Source organism: Convolutriloba macropyga, chromosome 5, assembly GCF_964194025.1.
Source record: "Convolutriloba macropyga chromosome 5, txConMacr16.3, whole genome shotgun sequence".
NCBI classification, from domain to species: Eukaryota; Metazoa; Xenacoelomorpha; order Acoela; family Convolutidae; genus Convolutriloba; species Convolutriloba macropyga.
In genome coordinates this window covers 29,251,145-29,270,398 of record NC_134472.1, presented here as the reverse complement: position 1 = coordinate 29,270,398, position 19,254 = coordinate 29,251,145, and the positions used below count along the sequence as shown (strand labels likewise).

General features: G+C 33.4%; 1 protein-coding gene across 4 annotated transcripts in view; it reads left to right on the top strand.

Annotated features, from left to right (window-relative positions):
* Positions 1–19,254, top strand: part of LOC142339304 (receptor-type tyrosine-protein phosphatase F-like) — a 106,537-nt gene that overhangs the window by 13,885 nt on the left and 73,398 nt on the right. For 3 of the 4 annotated variants that reach the window (XM_075389244.1, XM_075389246.1, XM_075389247.1), the window contains exon 2: positions 5,813–7,670. In XM_075389244.1, coding sequence (XP_075245359.1) covers positions 7,580–7,670 — 91 coding nt within the window. In that variant the 5' untranslated portion in view covers positions 5,813–7,579. Of the gene's footprint in view, positions 1–362; positions 1,150–5,812; positions 7,671–19,254 lie in introns of all 4 variants that reach the window. The other variant, XM_075389245.1, reaches the window with a different exon arrangement.

Genomic DNA, 19,254 nt, shown 5'->3' with positions numbered 1-19,254 from the left:
TTGGAACGCGGCACGGCGGTAATGGTCGCGACGGGAATCCGCAAATTTATTGGAGTCTAATTTTTCATCCAATGAGGTTGGAATGGGAATCAAATTGGGGGAAAAAGACATCAAAAACATCAACTGAGGTAATTTAAAACTACCTTAGAAATACTATACAAAATAGTACTAGTAAAATAAGTAGTAGTGGTAGTAGTAGTAGTAGTGGTAACAGTGGTGGTAACAGAGTAATAGTACTCTATACACATAAATACTACATTCATTCACACACAATAATAACAAAGTATATATACTACAGGCAAGGTATACACAACATATACTATATGCTGCATACCTGCGACAAAAATGCTGATGTTTCGCAGGTTGGGATTGAATTTTAAAGAGAGAGAAAGAAAGACTTAAGCAGTTAAATGCCTTATTATTATAGAGTATTATTGCAAAAAACATCATCTTCAGTTTTGTTCCGTCTTACTTTTTTGGTTTGATTCCATTTTACATCTCCTAAGCTCAAAAGCACCGGCGCACCCATGCTCATTTCTTTGTTGTTATTATTATTATTATTATTATGATTATGATTGTTATTACTCCAAGGTCTGATCTATCTATCTCTCGTTTTCCATCTCCACCACGAAATGCAATCTTTTCCAATTCTAATTTTATTTCAATTCTATCTATTTCTTTTTCACTACTCGCTTTCTTCTTCTCTCCCTTTCTCTTTTAATCTATTGACTCCAACCCCCCAAGTACTCTCTAATTGAGTTCCCCTTCCCCCTTTTACCAGTCACTATATCTAACTGGTTAGTACAACAACCCTCCTCTTGTTATTACTAGTAATCTCCACCATCAGTTATAACAAAAATAACACTAATAATACTAGTTGAGAAATAACCAGACGTATTAATAAACATTCATTGACGGGAAACGGGAAAAACTGAACAATTACAGAGCTGACATTTTTTGATTAAGCTTATTTTGTTTATCAGTTATAACAAGTGGGTTTACCAAATATTTTTCAATGGTTACCTGTCAAGAGTGAGCTCCGTCACTACAGCATTATGATCGTTTTGTCATCTCAATAAAACTCCTTCCCAATGCTTTAACTCATTCCAATTTTGTCAGCTCAACAGTGATCACAAATGCTGCTTTCAGGTATTTTTCTGTTCTTGTAAAAATGAAGTAAAATAAACTCATGTTCTGTTTTTTTTTGCCAAATGACAAAAGTTTGCAGAGCCTATCATATCGTGGAGATGGCTGCTAATTTTACAAGGTAGGAAGATGTTTTCAAATCATGCAAGATCTTGCACGATTATTGCAACATTAAAACTTCCCTACAAAAAATGAGTTATCAGAAGCTAATGCTTGCATAATTGAACCTTTGAGGGTTTTATCTGCTCAAATGTTCTGCTCAAATTTTGATGTGAATTTAAGAAGTTTTGACTGGTTTGCATTCAGTTTTGCTGATCGCAAGTTTTGCAGATCGAGTTTTGCAGATAAAATTTTTGTGATTGATCAATGCGTTTTTTCCGATTTGCTCAGTTTTGAAGTAGACTAAGTTGGGGTTTCATAGCCAACATTGACTCAACAGGATCAATTATGTTATTTTCTACACAGGAGTGGTACATGGAAAACAAAAGCAAAAAATTAGACGCGCACAGAAATGAACAACTATTGCGTTCCCTTCGTAAGTACTAAAAAAGTGTTATTCAGTATGATAATCGATCAAAAAACCGCATTCGCTATATACTCAATAATTAATGTCTTAACTGAACTTCAAACTGATCGCATTCTAACTCAAAGAAAAAGTTTGTTTAGAACAGAACATTGTTTGTTTACGTCTATTCGAACATTTTTCAATAAATTTTATATTATTTTTATTATAGAGGCAAAAAAACTTAATTGGAATACAGTCAGCTCAATTTTTAGTAGTTTACTTTGTTTAGTGGTTACTATTATGTAAACTGAAAAAAGCGTCCGATAAAAATTATAATCAAAACAGTTAAAGGTGCATCTTCTTTCTCCCTATAATATCGTGCTTCAAAATGTGTTATTACTTGATACAGTTTTTTAAAGTATAGTTTCTTTAGTTATCATTTCTTAAGCTGATAATGACGATACAACCTATCTATATGCAATTTATGAACTTCAATTTTCCCCACTTTTTCTTGTTGGTAATATTTGTTTTCGTTCAAAGTTTTTGTAGAAAATTTGTCATTTATTTGAAACGCAAGATTTTTGTTGACTATATTTTCTGTTCTTGTTTAAGATAATCCGAAACTTTGATTTGACATGAAAATATAGCAGCATTGATTCCTCATGCGCCACCGAATTGCCTTTGTATTGTCGTTGGAAAATATAAGCAAAAATTACGTTTTTATGTTTGAAAAAATCCAGAATGTATTTTATAAAAAGCCCTAGTAAAAAAATAGATACCTCTCTGAATATCTAATTTGGACCTTAAAGCAATCACAAAATAGAAAGTCATTGCCGTGAGAAAAATCGGAGGCCAAATTTTATAAATGTTGAGTCAACTTCACTCTGTTTTATATCGATAACCTTTGATTGATGGCAGAGAAGTTTAAGGACGTCCTTAATGTTATAGGTAAAACAGACCGTTAAAAAAGTAATAAAATTTTGATCTTTAAACGGCAAATTTGATCTTTTATCCTCTTCCTGTCAAAAAGAATTACTTGTTTTGTTAATACACATTGGTTAGCTGATATTCCGATTCCGCTGAGATACCTTACAAAGATATTTAAAAGTTAAGTCATGCCTGAAAGTCCGTCAGCCTGAAAAAAAACGTCAGATTTATTAAAAGACCATGTTATATTTGTTTACTTTTTGAAAAGGTGTCTTAGTTAAACAAGTCTACATTTTCAAAAAATGGCAGTGGAGCAGAAAACAATTGGGCTCTGATGTCTGATAGGCGAAAATTAATTTGGTAATATTTGTTGACAATCACGGTTACCGAGTTTGTTTTGAGCTTTCGGACGACTTTTATAGACTAGAGACAATAACAGTAGTACGTAGCACTGATATGATAGTCAAAATTAACTTGCTTTTTAAATAATAAAATTTTGCTGGTATGTGTTAAATAAAAAGATGCTTCTGAGGTAGAAGTTGATACTCAGTATTTTATCCGCTGCCACCCGTAAGAAATACAACAAATATTGTGCAACTTGCCAAAAGTTGTGATGCGAATAGTTTTTGTTGCAGTTTAGTCAATTAGGGTGAAAAAATCATGCTGCTTTTTTTGCAGTATAAAAAATTTATCGATGTGTGATAAAGAAAGTTAACTGTTTTTAAATTTTCAGAAAGCCTTAGAAAACTGTTAACATTAGATTAATTTTTTAAGGTTTTTTAATCTGTGCGTTTTTTAAAGTGCATTTTAATCTGTCTAAATTTCAAAAAAAATTAGTATCCTGGATTACGAGATACGAGACGAACTTCATGTTGCTTTAATGTAGTGTGTTTGCGAGTACTTAGCAAACAGGTCAGGTTTTCTATCTGTTTTTCGTTTTTAGTAGTTTTCTATTTAATTCATTGAATCAACTGTCTGTTAAACTTTATTTTGGTCAAAAAACTTTTATAATAATATTCTGAAAATTTTTTGAACATAGACAAAATTAAAGTTTCTCATATATTTGTTCATTATCGTAATATTAGCAAATTTCTTTGATTTTTATCTGTCATTTTAAATATATTCATCAATGTTCAACACTTAGAAATTTTTACTGCATCACTTTGTGAAACTAGTGTTCAACTTTAGCTGTTTAATGTGACTTGCTCATCTAGCAAAATGTGTAAACTGTTCTTTCAAATTGAGGGGTTGGCTTCTGTTCTCGGTTAAATCGGTCTTTTATAAGCTGTGTTTCTTTTTGAGAATTATAAGCTGGTTAAACAAATTATGGACATAGTTTTTTTTCGTGTAAGTCTTTCCTTTTAAAATATAACTGCAACAAACTTTCATTTAACAAAAAAAGCTCATTTTTATGGAAAAATGTTTATTGGAATCAATCAGGCTCATGAGGTAGAGGAAAAGATGGTGCTTGTTCTGAAACTATAAATCGATTCTTGTTTTTTTTCTTCAAGTTTGCAAACGTTTCACTAATCAAAGTATGTCAATTTTTCGTTAGCTTATTTCAGGTGTGGTTAGAACTCACTAGGGCAAAAAATTTAATTTGAGAGTATCGTCCGGAGTTTCGTGGAAGAGCTTATCATAGCTGAAAAAACCTCAATAAGTTTTTTTGGTATTTTCAGTCCGATACTAATGTCCCAGTTTACACTTGTGATTCTTGACTTGCAAATGATTTCTAGATTGACATTTTTTTCAACTCAACTCCGGGCTAGAGTTTCCGCTGTATAGGTTGCAGAGTTGTGACAACTAAGCTAATTGGAGCTTTGCGTTAATGACACAAAGCACACAAATTTGGCTCTACTATAAAGATGTTTTGTTTTGCAGCAATAATCACATATCAAATGCTACAAAATTCACTATGTATTTCTAAGACTTCCATTTCAGCTGAAATTAATTTGCCTTAAGATTTTATCCTGATGACATCAAAGCACTAATTAAAATGGTAATGAAGATATATGTCGCATTCAGGGACTAAAAATACTCTTGAGTTGCAATGTTTCAGAATTGAAATTGATTTTGCTTTTTCATATGAAATTCGTTAGCGCTAAACTGCTCTGCGACACAAAACTGAGAAATTTCAAATTTAATTTTTCTCCTTTTCTAGTCCAGAAGAAATACTTGATTTTTTAATACTAATTGGTCAGTTGATTTTCCTATTTTGCTGAGATATTTTACAGAGATTTATGAATGTTAAGTTTTTTAAGATCCGTCAGATTTGTTAATTTTTAATTTTTGTTTAATTTTTTGTCCCCCTATCGAGTATTTTTTTGCAAGTCCACATTTAAACCAGTCTGTATTTTCACAAAAATTACCATGAATTTTACAGAAAATTATTGAGACTTGATGGTCTGATAAAAAAAACAATTTGACACTTTGTGGAAAATCACTCTCACCAAGTTTGTTGTGACCTTTCGTTCGACTTTTTAAAATTAGAGATACTAATAATAGTACGTAGCACTCATATGGGCAGATAAACGTGCTTTCTAAATAATTACAATTTGCCGGGATTCGAAATACATACAAAACGATAATTCTGAGGTGGAAGCTGATACTCAAAGTTTTTAAATTGAAAGATGGTTTTAAGAATATTAGTTTTTTCACTTTGCGTCAAGTGTTTTATAAGCTTGTGAGGATATATACTGTATTATTCTGCACCACTCACAATTGCTGTTTGTTGTCAGTGTTGAGTTTTGTGATCTCCAAAGAGCTCATGAAGTTTCCTCAGTGATTAATTAATGTTTTAATTCAATTCTTTTTCGTTTCTCATTAGTATAATTTTTGGATCCTTCAAATCTCTGGATTATACTTCAATTCTTTATTGCATTGATGAAATTCGTATTTCAAATACTCCCAAGACTTTTTAATTTTTTTAAATCAAACTTGAATGTCGTTACTTTGAGACATCTAAAGCTCACAAAACATTAGTTTAGATAAATTCTGCGTTGAGAGCCGAAGTGCGACTTAAAAAAACAAACAATTATGAAAGAACGTTTTTGCATTTTTCAAATAACTTATTGTCATTGATTAATACTGAAAAACGGCAGTGCCTTAGGTCTATGATATGCATCTAGCCATTTTTTACGTGCTCAATTTTGGACCAACGTGTAATGATGATTCGACTTCTGAGCCATACATACAAAATCTATTTTTTTTATCAAAGTTCAATATTGATTATAGGTCGCGTCTTCTATCCACCACTAACACTGGTAACCTCAGAAGCCGGGAAGCGTATACAGAAACAAGAAAGCCAACGATTGTTACTGAAATTGGTCACGTGATTCAGTAACAGTGTCTTGGGTGGCTCCGGGGTCTGTTTCCTGTGAAAACATTTGTGCCAGAAGCCCAGTCGACAACAGAGATCATAAAAGGCAACAGGAAGCCCTCTGCCCAGTTCCAGCCGGGTTTGTTTGTTTACCAACTTAGCCCGGATCCCAATTGCAATATGCAAGTCCATAATTCCCATTATTTCACACACGGGAATCGATCAGAGACAAGCAGTCAATAATTTCTAGATCTCCACAGGGTGTTATAACTAGCTGGATATAACAACTGTACTTGGTTATAACTGGAACTACTTACTGACATATATTACTTTTGGTGTTATTACAAGAATTTATGCATTGTTATTAATCTCTTTTCCTCAAATCCCCTGATCCTGTGTAATAATTTGTACCTTTATTTCCGTCTTTGGCCTCTCTTTTAATTTCGCCTTCCTTTTGTCAAAACAATTTGACCTAAATTTCAACCTCAATCCTGATTTTGACTTGTGCTTGAATTGATTTCACATCTCTGTGTTTGTTTTCATTTGAACAGTCCACGTTAGATGAGCTTTTTTATACAGCGTGTTGTTCTGTAGCGAAGGAACGATTCTTATCAAGTCGGTTTTAATTTTTGCACGGCAATTAAATTTCCCTACAGTCCATTTTGATTTGGGATAATCTCCGGATTACAAGGAAGTTACCCGCAATTCTGTCGTGATACAGATCTGGGGTAGAATAGCCCAACTTAATCCACAGCAAACAGACTGCGACTGATTCCTAACCTGCCGATTTGTTTACTTGATCGGTGTTTATTTGTTTACTTTTGTTTATTTTTTCACTTGCAGACAGATTGCGCGCTTGTTTATTTTTAACCAGCATCGTTCAAATTTGCCACAATTGACCAACCTCCCCGGTTGCTTTTTGGCGGCATTTTCTTCCCAAAATTGAAAAGCTCCCAAATTGTGTTTCTTTGTTCCCAGCATCAATTTAATCCTTGAACTCTTTCTTTCCCCGTCCGTCAACAGATTTCGCATTATCTGTTTATTTTGCATTGTTTATTCCTTCAAAAAACAGAGAAAAACAACAAAGTACATAAGAAAAACGCGCCAGCCATTCAAACTGAATGCTTTATTGTACAGAGGCGTATAACAATCAACGCAGCCTTTATAAATTGTTCGTCGGAAAATACCTTTTAAACACTTCGTTATTAATTCCTCTTTCTTTATAATACTTATTTGATGCGATCGTATTTATTAGTATTTCATTTCGTAAATTTTTTTGATCTTATCTTGCTTCCTTTCATTCGCAACGCCCCGAGTCTTTTAAAGCGAGCTTCTTTATTTACAATTCCGACTTTTGTTTCTTGAGCTTTATTTGTTAATATTTCCTGTCTATAAGAAAAACTGATCAAATTATTATAAATTCTATCTCAATTTAGCTTTTTGAAAAAAAAAAGAAAACGCTTCCGAGAAATCAGCAAACGCTGAGGGAAAATTAGAATTTACAATGACGTCGTTATGTCTCAGTATAAATTAAAGAGCCTTATAACATCAAAATTGAAAATCACAATTATCGATCACGTTGTTGGCCTTTAAAGGTGATTGTGTGGGCTTAGTTTTATAGATCTGTAGTCAGGGTTGAATATTTTATTACTTATTACTTATCAGTTATAACGGGATTATTAATGAGACAGTTGTGGAGTGGGGGTGGGAGTGGAATTCCGCTCTTGTTTTTGTGGCTGTCAGTGCTGCTTATTCCCAACATTTCCTTGTCAAGTTAGTACTTCTTCCTTTATTGCTTACAAGATGAGCCTCAAAGTGGTGAATGACGTTTTTCCTTATGCCGTCAAAGTTGCAAAATACTTATGTGGTGAAATGACAAGAATTTATTGCGTCATTTGTTTTCACGCCTACAATTTGAGAAGTGGTAATTTGTTGGAGCGTTGAATGTAACTGCACTACCACATACTTTAGGTCATTAAAGATCAATAAATTTAACAAAAAAGATAAAAAAAATAGGTAAAAATTTGAACTAGAGCTCAAAAAGTTATATAAATACATTATAGAATTTAGTAGGAAAACTAAATATAGCTGCGAGAGTATTATTATTTCAAATAAGAATGGATTTTTTTCTCTCGTCTGAATAGTTAGAATGCCGTCTTTTCAGCACCTGAAAGAATCAATTGGAAAGCCAAACTCCCTTCTAAAATAAAAATCATAATTTGTTCGCGCAATTAATAGGATAATTGAAAGAACTTATAGGCGAAACGAAATTTAGAAGCTGTACAACACAAAAATTTAATTTTAGTTTCAAATTTTACGTAAATTTATACAAATTCTAAATATTTTTTGAAAATGTAGCAGTGATATTCTACAATTGCCAAAATAACTTTATAGATCCCGTTGTCAACTTTGTATAATCACAATAAAGCAGACTATCAGAAAGTGAGTTTTTGTCGTCAATCACAGCACAAAAAATTTAACTAATTCCAAACTTTCATGATAGATTGTACAAATGATTATCTCTCGAATCATTTTACCAATAGCCCAAATGATGAGCAGATTACAGAAACTAGACCAGAAGGAGGTTACGGCATAGAAATGCAACAAATTTTAATGGTTCTTTGCTGCTTTGGGATGGAGTTTTTTAATTTGACAGTGCAAGTTTCGTGTTCAAGTTCATAGTTTTCAGAATTTCAATGGAACAAAAGTTTGAATAAAATGTTAGAAAAAGAACTTATGACGGTGTCGGATTTATTTGATTTCTCATTTAAAGTTGACCCTATTGTGTTAAAATTGCTGTAGTTTGTTGACAGAAAGCACAAATAGCGAAGTTATCATCAGATATAACTACCACCAAAGACCATCATAATTTAATAGCTGAAACAGGATTGAAGATATCGTTAAAAATAAAAAAAAATCTGAGTATAAAAATGATTGATGCATATAAGACGCAGCAAGAACGGCTAGCGAAAAGTATGAAGGTTGTGAAGGTAGCTAATCGGCAAATAAAGAATGGAGTGAAAGGATTCGTGAGTTGGAGTTGGAATGAAAGATATTGATAAGTATGACGAGAGTAGCCCGTGGACAACCGTTTAGTCACTCGAGGTGAGAATTGAAATGTATAGATTAGCGACAACGTCGAAGAAAGATAAGTGGAACAAAACTAATGCAATAGAGCAGGAAAGAAACAAAAACTTTTTTCACCCATCGTTTATCTCTACCCAGTTATCATCATAGATTTATAGGTAAAGTTTTATATTGTTTGTTTTTTTTGTTAGCAATTTTGCTCCACTTTCCGCACTAAATTAAGTTGACCTAGTGCTTGATCAGTTATGGCGGAGGATAGATAAATGATTGGAGGTAATGGACTAGCGTGAGTGGTGGCGTGGCTTTCTCAGAAAACCTCCAATTGTCCTCCCGAACTGCCATACAGATAAATATTTGCTAAAAAGCTTGGGCAATCATCGGTTAGCGTATCGAGTTCAAGTAGAAAACATCTTCAATTGAATAACTTGAACGTACTCCTTCGGGAAGATCGAATAAATAGCAGTTAGGTCCCGAATCACGAAGGTGCACTTAGCAGTTTCCAATAATCCCACCAAAAGTTCAATCACCCGTAATCACCACCGATATTGTTGAACACACGCAACTCTAGGCAAGAAGACCAGTGCGTAATGTTCCAAGATGGATTTCGTCACGAAAAATGGGGTGGCATGAACATGGGATTCAAGCATTAAGCAATGTTCCAAAAGGACATAATAATTTTAATGGAACACCTTTCTTACTTTTGGACCACTTGAAAACGTGGATTAAGTTAATCTGTCCTTCCGTCTGATTGCACATCTAGTCTTGCTGTTCGTTACGTAATCAGGTAAATTAAGTGTTTTTTCCGCGAATAATGAGTTCCAATTGTACATGGTTTTGTTTAACCTCTTCCTGAGGCTCCTTAACCAGGATAAAAAATTGCTTGCTGTATAGGACTTTCTTTTCTTTTTTAAAAAGCTAAAGAGCTAGCTTTTTCAAAATTTGATTATGTGAGCTTTCACTCTAAATTCCTATTCTTTGCTGCGCAACAACTTAGAAGACTTTGCAGATAAATTTTCGTAAAATTGTATATTTGGAATTGAAATTTTGAGCCTCCATTCCCCGAAATTTCGAAGCCAAAATGCTCTTGGGTGTATATACCGAAACTGGTAGTGGTCGCTGCACGTGGGAGTAGCTAATAACGCTTAAGAGGGGGAAAATGCAATTTTGGGGTACATTCTGCAAGAGTGCTTTTTCGGTTTTGGTAATTTGTGATGGTATTGTGCAAAAAGATCACTAGTACAAGCTTTATTAGTTGAGAAACGACCCATAACTCCCATGCCGCCATGCTTAAATGAATACCTGGAATTGTAGTTTGCTCGGTTAATTGTTTATCCGGTTCAAGAATTTAAGCCGTTTTGACTGAGATTTGTTCAGTGCAGGATGGCTTTTGACATGTCACGATATTATGGCTTTGTCATATTTGAGTTAAAACGAACCTACCATTGGTTGTTGAGGGGGCTGAAATACTTGTGCAATAATAACGGTTGTTTTGTTTGTGCAACTAAAATGATTATTCGGATTAGTATAGACGCCTCGCGTCATAAGCGCCGCGCAGATATTTGAACTCTGAAAAAAATGATTACAAAATCTTTCGGCATAATTTGCTGGTTGAGAGCAATAGGCCCTGGCAATCATTGTTAATAGTCGATCTGTTTTTTTTGTTCCGGAGCGACTGAGCGAGTAAAATTAGAGTAGTCCCTTTAATTTGAAGTAAGCGTTCTTGGCAAGAGCTCCCTCAATATATATTAAAAGTACGGAGGTGTTTAAAATTGCTCGAGTGGTCACCTATGTCACAAAGCGGAGTCACTTAACTCTCGATATTTCTCAGTTCCTTAGTTTACAAAACGCAAAGATTACGAGTCCGTACACAGTGTAGTTCTTAAGTTGATCTTAGCTAATACTGTTTTTAATTATTGCTCATTTCGATTATAGAATGTGTCCTGGTGTGCTGGATTCTGTTGTTATTGTTCCGACCCCCACTTTAGTGGGAGGGAGGAACTATATACTCAACTGGGTTTTTTTTTGTTCAGTCAATTTTGGCCGACCGATATATTCCTCGTAGAGAATTGTGAAAGGTATCATTAAAAAGCCCTTCCAGCGTAGAATACGGAATTAAAAAGATTTTTTCGATTTTCTTGTTTTACAAGGAGTTATCGAAGTTTAAATTTTTGTGAACATTCGACTGTTTTCTTCACACTTTCAGCACTTTTTGCGTAATTTCGCTAATAGAATCCAAAATAAGTTAAAATTTTTAATGTCAGAGTGTTTTTGTTACCATTAGAGATAGAAGAGCGTTGCTAAATTCTTTGATTGAATTTTTTTTGGCTAAAATTTTTGATAAAATTTTAAAAATGGCTTAAAATATGCTTTTTTGGACCACTTTGTTAAAGTTTGTCTGACTTAGTGACCTAGAAACCTTAAAACAGACATCCTAGTCTCAAAAAGAGCGCTAGTTGCAATTAGGCGCCGTATAAAAGTCCTCTGGAATTAAAACTTAGCCGTTTTTTGCTGATTTAACTCGATAATTATACAAAATGCATCGTTGTTTTTTTTTAATAATTGAGGAACTCCACTCAACCATTGGTCATATTCGCAAACACTTGGAACACTTGGTCGGTCTGCTGGGCGCGCGATAAAATCAGGGAGAGGTTCGATAATATCATGGATTCTTAGAATCAGAGACTTTTTGGTTTTTATTTTGATGCTGCCTTTTTTCAAAATATTTTGCTTGTTTTTTTAATGTTAATATTACTGACAATATTTTTTAATCACGGCTCCGTTATTGACAGCTACAATTTACGTAAATTTGAGGCTGAATGTAGATAATGTTTGTTTTCAGAGAACCAAAGAGTTTTTATGGCTTTGAGGAAGAGTTTTAGTAAAATTTAACTGAATTCTTGTCTTTTGCCTTCAATTGTTATTCTTTTGGCAGTCAGATTTTTAAGTTTAACCACTCAAAGATCTAAATTTCTGCCACGAGAGGTGCAAGTAAACCTTTTCTTTTCATTTGGTTGTTACCTAATGACTCTTATGTTATTGAATGTATTTGTTTTAAGGAAATTTCTGGGATTTTTTGAACTTGGCAATTTTTTATATTATTTTAGTCAACATTTTGTTTATTTTCAGCCAGTACAAGTCAATCGTTCCTCCGTCTAGAATACAAGCTAATTTTGTGGCCGATTGTTTTGAGAAGATTTTCTTGCTTTTGGTTCTACGAGTTTTCATACAAAATTTTCTTATTTTTGTGCATAATTGCCCTTTTTTGCAGTTGTTTTGGTTTCTTTTGTAAATTGTCACATTATTTAACAATATAACTGAAAAAAAACTTTACAACACTTAAAATTGAACATAATTTTTGCTTTCATAACATATGGTTTGAAGGGCTGCGACACCGTTCTCTTGCAGAATTTGGCAGAGTTTTTTATTTTTGCCCTTTATTTGTTGTTATTTTTTGTTGTTATATGCCAAGCATTGTGTAATTAAAGGTCTCAGTGGCCAACTCTAGATAAACAAATGAACTTAAATAACTGATATTGGTAAATAACTAATGTCCTTTTTGACGTTCGATTTTAACTTTTTTAAAAAAAAGAGTATTAGTATTCTTCAACTTATCTCTTTTTGTTCTGGTTTGCGTTTTTTTTCGTACTTTAGAAAGTTGTATCATTTTTGCAAATTAGCCTCGTTATTTAGAGCTCTTTTAAACGTTTTGTTGAATCAAACAATAATTTTTTTGTTGTTTAAACTTTTTAAATGATGTCTTCAGTGCTTAGAAATTTTGTTTCAGAAGAATTTTGTGAAGTTTAGATACTTTTCAGTTTTTGTGCTTCTTTTTGTTTTCCTTTTGTGATATTCGTTTTACAAAAAGATGTTATGATGATCAAAGGAGACGCAAATGAAGATGTTATTTTCTCGTGGTTAATATCTTATAAAATTAATGGCTTCAAAACTGTGGTTTCGTTAAGTTGTTTGTGAACCTTATTAAATCAGCTTGTATTTAATGTTATTTTATAGTCTTGTGGTTTAGTCTCGTTAAAAACAGTCGCAATTAGTTGTAAGAGTAGTTGCAAGACAAACTGTCTACTCTTTTAGTCGAAAGCTTTTGTTGGCTATAAATTTTAAAAATAATTGTTTTTAATAAAAAAAGAGATAGATTTTTGAGATCTGCCAATTTTATTTCTGTTAAATTGTAGCTATGCATCTTTATATACAATTCACATAATTTATCTTTTGAAATACAATTTGCTCTTCATAACGGTTTTTTTCCTCAAATGGTCTTTCTTCTTGGAACAACTAATTTTCATAAAGCCAATTTTCGTGATTTTTGCAAATTTGCCCCTTTTTTGTAGGTTTTTGTTTTCTTTTCTCAGTTTCTCAACAATGGGCGTCATTTGACCTACAAATGTTGTTAATTATAAAAAATGTAAAGGAAGTTTTTTATTGTTTTTATTGATCGTCTCATAGGCCGTCTAGAGTAGATTGTTTTATTCTTTTAGTAGTTATTTGAAGCATATGTTGATATGTTAATTTTTTTTATTTCTTCCTCATTTGCTAGATAATTAAGTGAAAAATGTAGATGAGCGGGGTCGGAACTTAATGTGCAAATGCACATTACCAAGCCTCCTTGTTTGTATTATGATTTTGTTCGTATACTTATTTAAATTGTTTAATTGATTTGCTACGATGACCGCTTTAATCATGCTGAAAGCGGAAATCACTGGCCTTTCATCTGACGCGAGTGAGCCGTCTAACGTAGACTTCCGAATTCCGAGGTATGAGCGGTAGTTCCCGTTCTAGGCCGACTATTAAAGTTCAGTATCTCATGTTCAATATTACAAGTAAAGACCTAAGAGGAGCATTCTTGCATAGGTGAAAATTCAGAGTGTAATAGCTTTTGAACTGTCATTGAAAAGCGATTGAACTTATATCAAAATGAACATCAGTAAACTATATTTTTTATGGTTCCAAAAAATCAAAATTAATTCAAAATGGGCTAAAGTTGTTAGAAGGATACAGAAAATGACTATTTTTAGTCGATCTGCTTTGAATGCTCCCAATTCAAATTATGTTGGAAACTGCTGAATTAAAAAGGAGGCGACCAAGCGCTTGAGATCTTTGGTTGCAACTTCTTTTCCCCTAAGGAGTTATAAGGATAAGGAGTTAATCTGGAAAAGTATATCTTGTTTTTTATGCCAGCCATTTGGTTCGTTGCAGCTCAATAATTTTATAATTAAAATTTGAATTGGATGGGTCGGAACTTGATGCACAAATACAAGCTACCTATCCTATGAACAATATTCCCGGGGCACGCAATTAATCTACCAATTTTGAACTTCAATATATTCTGTTCATATCGTTATCGCATTCCAATAATGCGATTTGAACTGAATTGTCTGCAACAAAAAAGCAATTTAAAATTTGCTTTGATTGGTGACCTAGGTTCATCGTGTCTGCTCTGTGTGTCCCACTCCCCCCCCCCCCTTATCCACTCCCGCACCCTCAAGTCTGTAGGTGCAAAAGGTGTGTGTACTGGGGTGGGGGTGAATGATGGTGCGGTTCATGTTTGTTCATTCGTAGTGGTTAATTGTTCACAAAGGGCACACTAGCGAGAGAAGATGAGAGGAAGCGAGCGGGATAAGGAAGCGGCAAAATTGTGATTGATTGGATTTGGAGTGATTTGATAGTGGAAAACTTCAGCTCCTTTGATCATGTATACTTGAAAACAAACTCAAGTCTTTTTTGCTTCCTTTATCAGTAACACACAACCACTTCTAATTCTGATAATGCCTTATCATCAGCATTTATTATTTTCTTTTAAAATTCATAGATACCACAATTTTCATTTACATGAAAGGAGCTCTGAATACTTTACACGTTCACACACGTTCTAATGTGACCTGTTATATGACGCTGTGCGCAAATTAAAACATATTAAATTTCCCTCCGACATTTAAAAGTTGAACTTCACGCCAACCCATTTTCAACGGGTTAATGAATTGTACAAAATTGAGACCATTTGAAAAGGTCATTAAGGGTCCGCTAAGGGCGTGAGACTAAACTCGTTCTTTTTGAGCCCGTAAATGTCAATTTAATAAGATTTCACAGTGAAGAGAACATAAAGACTTCAAGTGAAAATCTGCCTTTTCTATAATTTAGATTTTTTGTTGTATATTCCGCAATGGAAATATTTGCACTTAAACATATCCTAGGTTGCGATTTCTTCATAATTTGTTCACACAGAGCTGCATAAAACGACCTGAAGAACAGTGTTAAAACCTTCGCTTGACAAATTTTTGGCTGACCATCGTATTTTGGTGGTAGTGGCTGTATGTGCGATCAAGACCTGTCAAACGCATTATCCCAATTTCAATCATAATTCCCAATAATATTGTTCACTCAAGCGTCTCTTTCCCCTTTAAAGATCGACACAAAATTAGATTCAAATCACCCCCCTCGTTTTCCCTTTTCATACGCGCACGCATTATTTCATGCCTCTTCACAGTTTTAGATCGGTGTGGCAATATTGAAAATTCCGATGCATGTGGGAAAAATTGAGCTAGGTTTTGATCCGTCCTCTTAAATTTTTATGTGTGACATTGCAAAGCGGTTGAACTTAACCTTAAGAGCACCATGAACATACGAAAAGCAGCATAATAAATGCATCATATTAAATTGGAAACTGCAAAAGTCTTAAAAATTGAGTTTAAATGGGATACGGATGTGTATTGGAACCTTTGTAATAATTAATAATTCTTCTAAATAACTTTTAAATACCCCAAATATAGAACAACATTTGAGATGAGTTAGTTCATAAGCTGAATATTGATTCCAAGATGAAAATGCGAATTTGCGAATAGTTGTTGAAATTATGTCCTGAATTGAGGTCACGCACTGTCAAGTTACGTCTTCGGGAGCTTTCAACACACTTTTATGCATACTTTAAAAACTAACCAAACACAGATTTATGACGCACATATTTCTTTCGCCGCGTATCAACAAAGCTCAAATAACTAACAATTATGTACACCGTACTTAGAATCAACTATGAAATTCCTGTCGATTGTGTTAATATGGATTATTTTCTAGAGTAACAACGCGAAACAAATTAAAGAAAAGCAAAAAGTACTGATTGAATTATTCAGTCTTGAGCTTTTAAGAAGTCTCCATCATAGTTACATGAATCGCGTAACAAAGTAAGCTTAAATTGCGATTGACTTCATAGATCATTTTTAAAAGCAGAATGGAAAAATGCAATTAGTTGCATAAACTATGCGAGGATGAGCTCCCTACTAAAAATGGCTTTACGTAGACGCCGCTCGAATGAACAAAGTTTGATGCAATTGTTGTACCGAAAAAGAATGTCTTTCATTTAAAAATTTTTTGCATCTTTGAAAAGTTTCATCGCTATGTTTACATACGCAAGAGTAGTATATGGTAAGCAAAATGAGCTAAACACATTCTATTTGTTCCTATAAAAAGAGCAGGCCTTTTCTATTAATACAGGTTTTATTTCATTGTTAAGATTACTTCATTTTTCTTAGCTCTTATAAACCGAATTTTCCGATCTCCGGAGTGAGCGAGTTGTCATCTATCTAAACAGCTTCAAGCCTCTCATTTGAAATATTTTTCTAGTTTTGTAAACACTTCGCATTAAGAGCAAAACAAGTTTTTTAAAGTGTATCTGTCTTAAAACATTTTTTTTGCCGATGATAACCGAACTGTTTAGAGGACAAAGTTTCTTTGTTTTGAGAAATATGTGACCTTATTGTCAATTGTCTTTTCAAAATTGTAGATTAGGCAGAAGTGGTTGCGATTGGTCTTAACATCAACAGACCGCTGAGGTTTCCTCATAGATCAACTTTTTGGGCGTCTACCTTAACAAAAACAGATTCAAGAAAAACTATTTTAGTGATCTTTGTTACAATTGTTTTTATATATTCAATAAAATCAGCACTTCTTAGTCATTTCTTTTTAAATATGAAGCACGTAAAGGCCGAACAAAGACTGCAGATTTTCAATCGGTATCTATATCCGGTTTCCACTTTAAAATTTAACATTCTGTCGAGTACTTTATAGTTTAAGTCTAGCTCTATTTTTAAAAATAAAGGTTGATATTTACAAAAAGAGCACGCAATCGCTATTGGTGGAGTCCTGCCTAATTTTTTTGTCCTCCCAAGTCGAACACCAAAATTTAATCTAGAAGGTTCTGGCAAAATTCGCGCAAAATTCTTGCAAAACGTTCTTGAGTCCTGCAAGATGCTTACAAGCTTCTACAAAATCAAATTTTGCAGAGAAGATTTTTAATTTTTTTTCCGCTTATACATGTACTTAAATCTTAATGCGTCTGTCAATGTTTCGATAGAGAATCCACGAATACTGGGTCATTAGAATATTCAATTACCTATTGTATATATTGAACTTTATAAAGAATCAGTCAGTTTTCGTCGCTAATCTAGCAATAGCAACATTGCCAAAAAACACTTATCACTTCTGCTTTTGAAAAAGATGAGAAAACAAAGTTGATAGTTAAAAGTCATTTTTTTTTAAAAAAAAAGACCTTGTTGCGTTTTTTAACTTGGTTTGCATTGTGAGGCAAGAGTTCGCAATATAAGCAGCAAATACAAAAAATGACAATTTTTTTGAGAAATGGTTATAAATTCAGCTTCCAGGTAACATTCATGTTATTGCAATTACTCAAAACCAATTTGAAAGCATTTTACAAAAATGAAACAGAAATTATTGCATGGTGACTTAAAGAATTGTAGACGGCACTTCTTGTTAAAAAAAGATGGCAAAACTGCTATTTTCAGGATTCTTTTCGAGTGTCTAATTGTTTTGACCGTATTGGAGAAATTCTCTCAAAAAACTTTATCTTGAAAGGTTCGTTCAAGAATTTTAAAATATTAACGTTGTCTTGCAAGTTATTGCGAGAATAACATTGTCATGTAAGATCTTATAAGACTAACTTTTTTTCGCAAGAATCTTGCAAGATCTTACAAGATTAAATTTTGTGTTCGACTATGGCATATGATAGATTTTAATGATTATATGCTGTTCTTAATAAGTGGGTGTTTTGGCTATTTCATAACATCGGTAATTAGTGAGAATCACTGCAAAATAAAGTTTGAAGATAACAAAAGGAAGTTTTTTTTATTTTGACTGCATGGTGGCATGTTATATTCGAAGGTGCATTTTTCTTTTATAACCTACGGACGATTTAGATAAATGTTTCTATTTTGCTCATCATCTTCCAGCGTATCTGCTAAAATATACTGCGTCACTCGACTTACGTCACATTTGATTTCAAGACCAAACAGAGTCGGTGCACTTTAACTTTTACTTCTAATCTCTGCCGCAAAAAATACACAACATTCAGGAAATGAATTTATGAATTTATTTAAAAGATAATTCCTAACTATATTATGATGTCACAATGATGTGATCTATCATCATTTGAGACGTAATTGCATTCAGAAAACAAATTTATGAATCTTTTACATCATATTGTATCTGCGATGACGTCATGGTGTTGAGTATAACACATGTACCATATTTTATTAGGCATTTTCTTAGAAGAGATAATTTTGGATCCTAGTACTTATAAACCTATCAGTTGCGATATTCTGACTCTTTTTATGTTTTACAATCTAAACAAGAATATTACGCTGGGCTCTATATGCTGTATACATCATATGAATAAGGCAAAAAATACAAATTTATTCCGCAAACAAATTTATGAATCCCAAAAATTAAGGCCTGTCTTTTTATGATATTCTGACCCATGCACAATGTTCAGCATCCATTTCCAATGCTTCGTAATATTCATTTCCCAATATGAAAGGCAAGCGAAACCGGGGGGCTGAATACTTTTTTTCCATAAAAATATGGACTAGTAAGACTAAGGCAGACGAATTTGTCGTCATTATTTAATACGGAGAGAACCACACCCCCTGAGAAGTCTGTGTAATCAGTGATGTGTTCTGTCACTGTCACGCTTTGGTGCCTCACGTCTCTCTTTCTCTCTTCCCCTTTTCATTTCTGGCATAATATAAACACAAACACAAAGAAAGACCAACAAACTCAACTGGCATAGTCTCTCTCTACCATAATAGAAGTCTAAACAAAGCATACAATCAAATATTTATCATGTTTTAATCCGTTTTGTGCCCAACTCACAGTGGGATGTAACTTGTAGTTGAAATTGAGATTTTTGTCGACGTTGTTTGTGTTTAGTGCAATGACCGATGAGCTCCATATGAACAACTTTGCCATG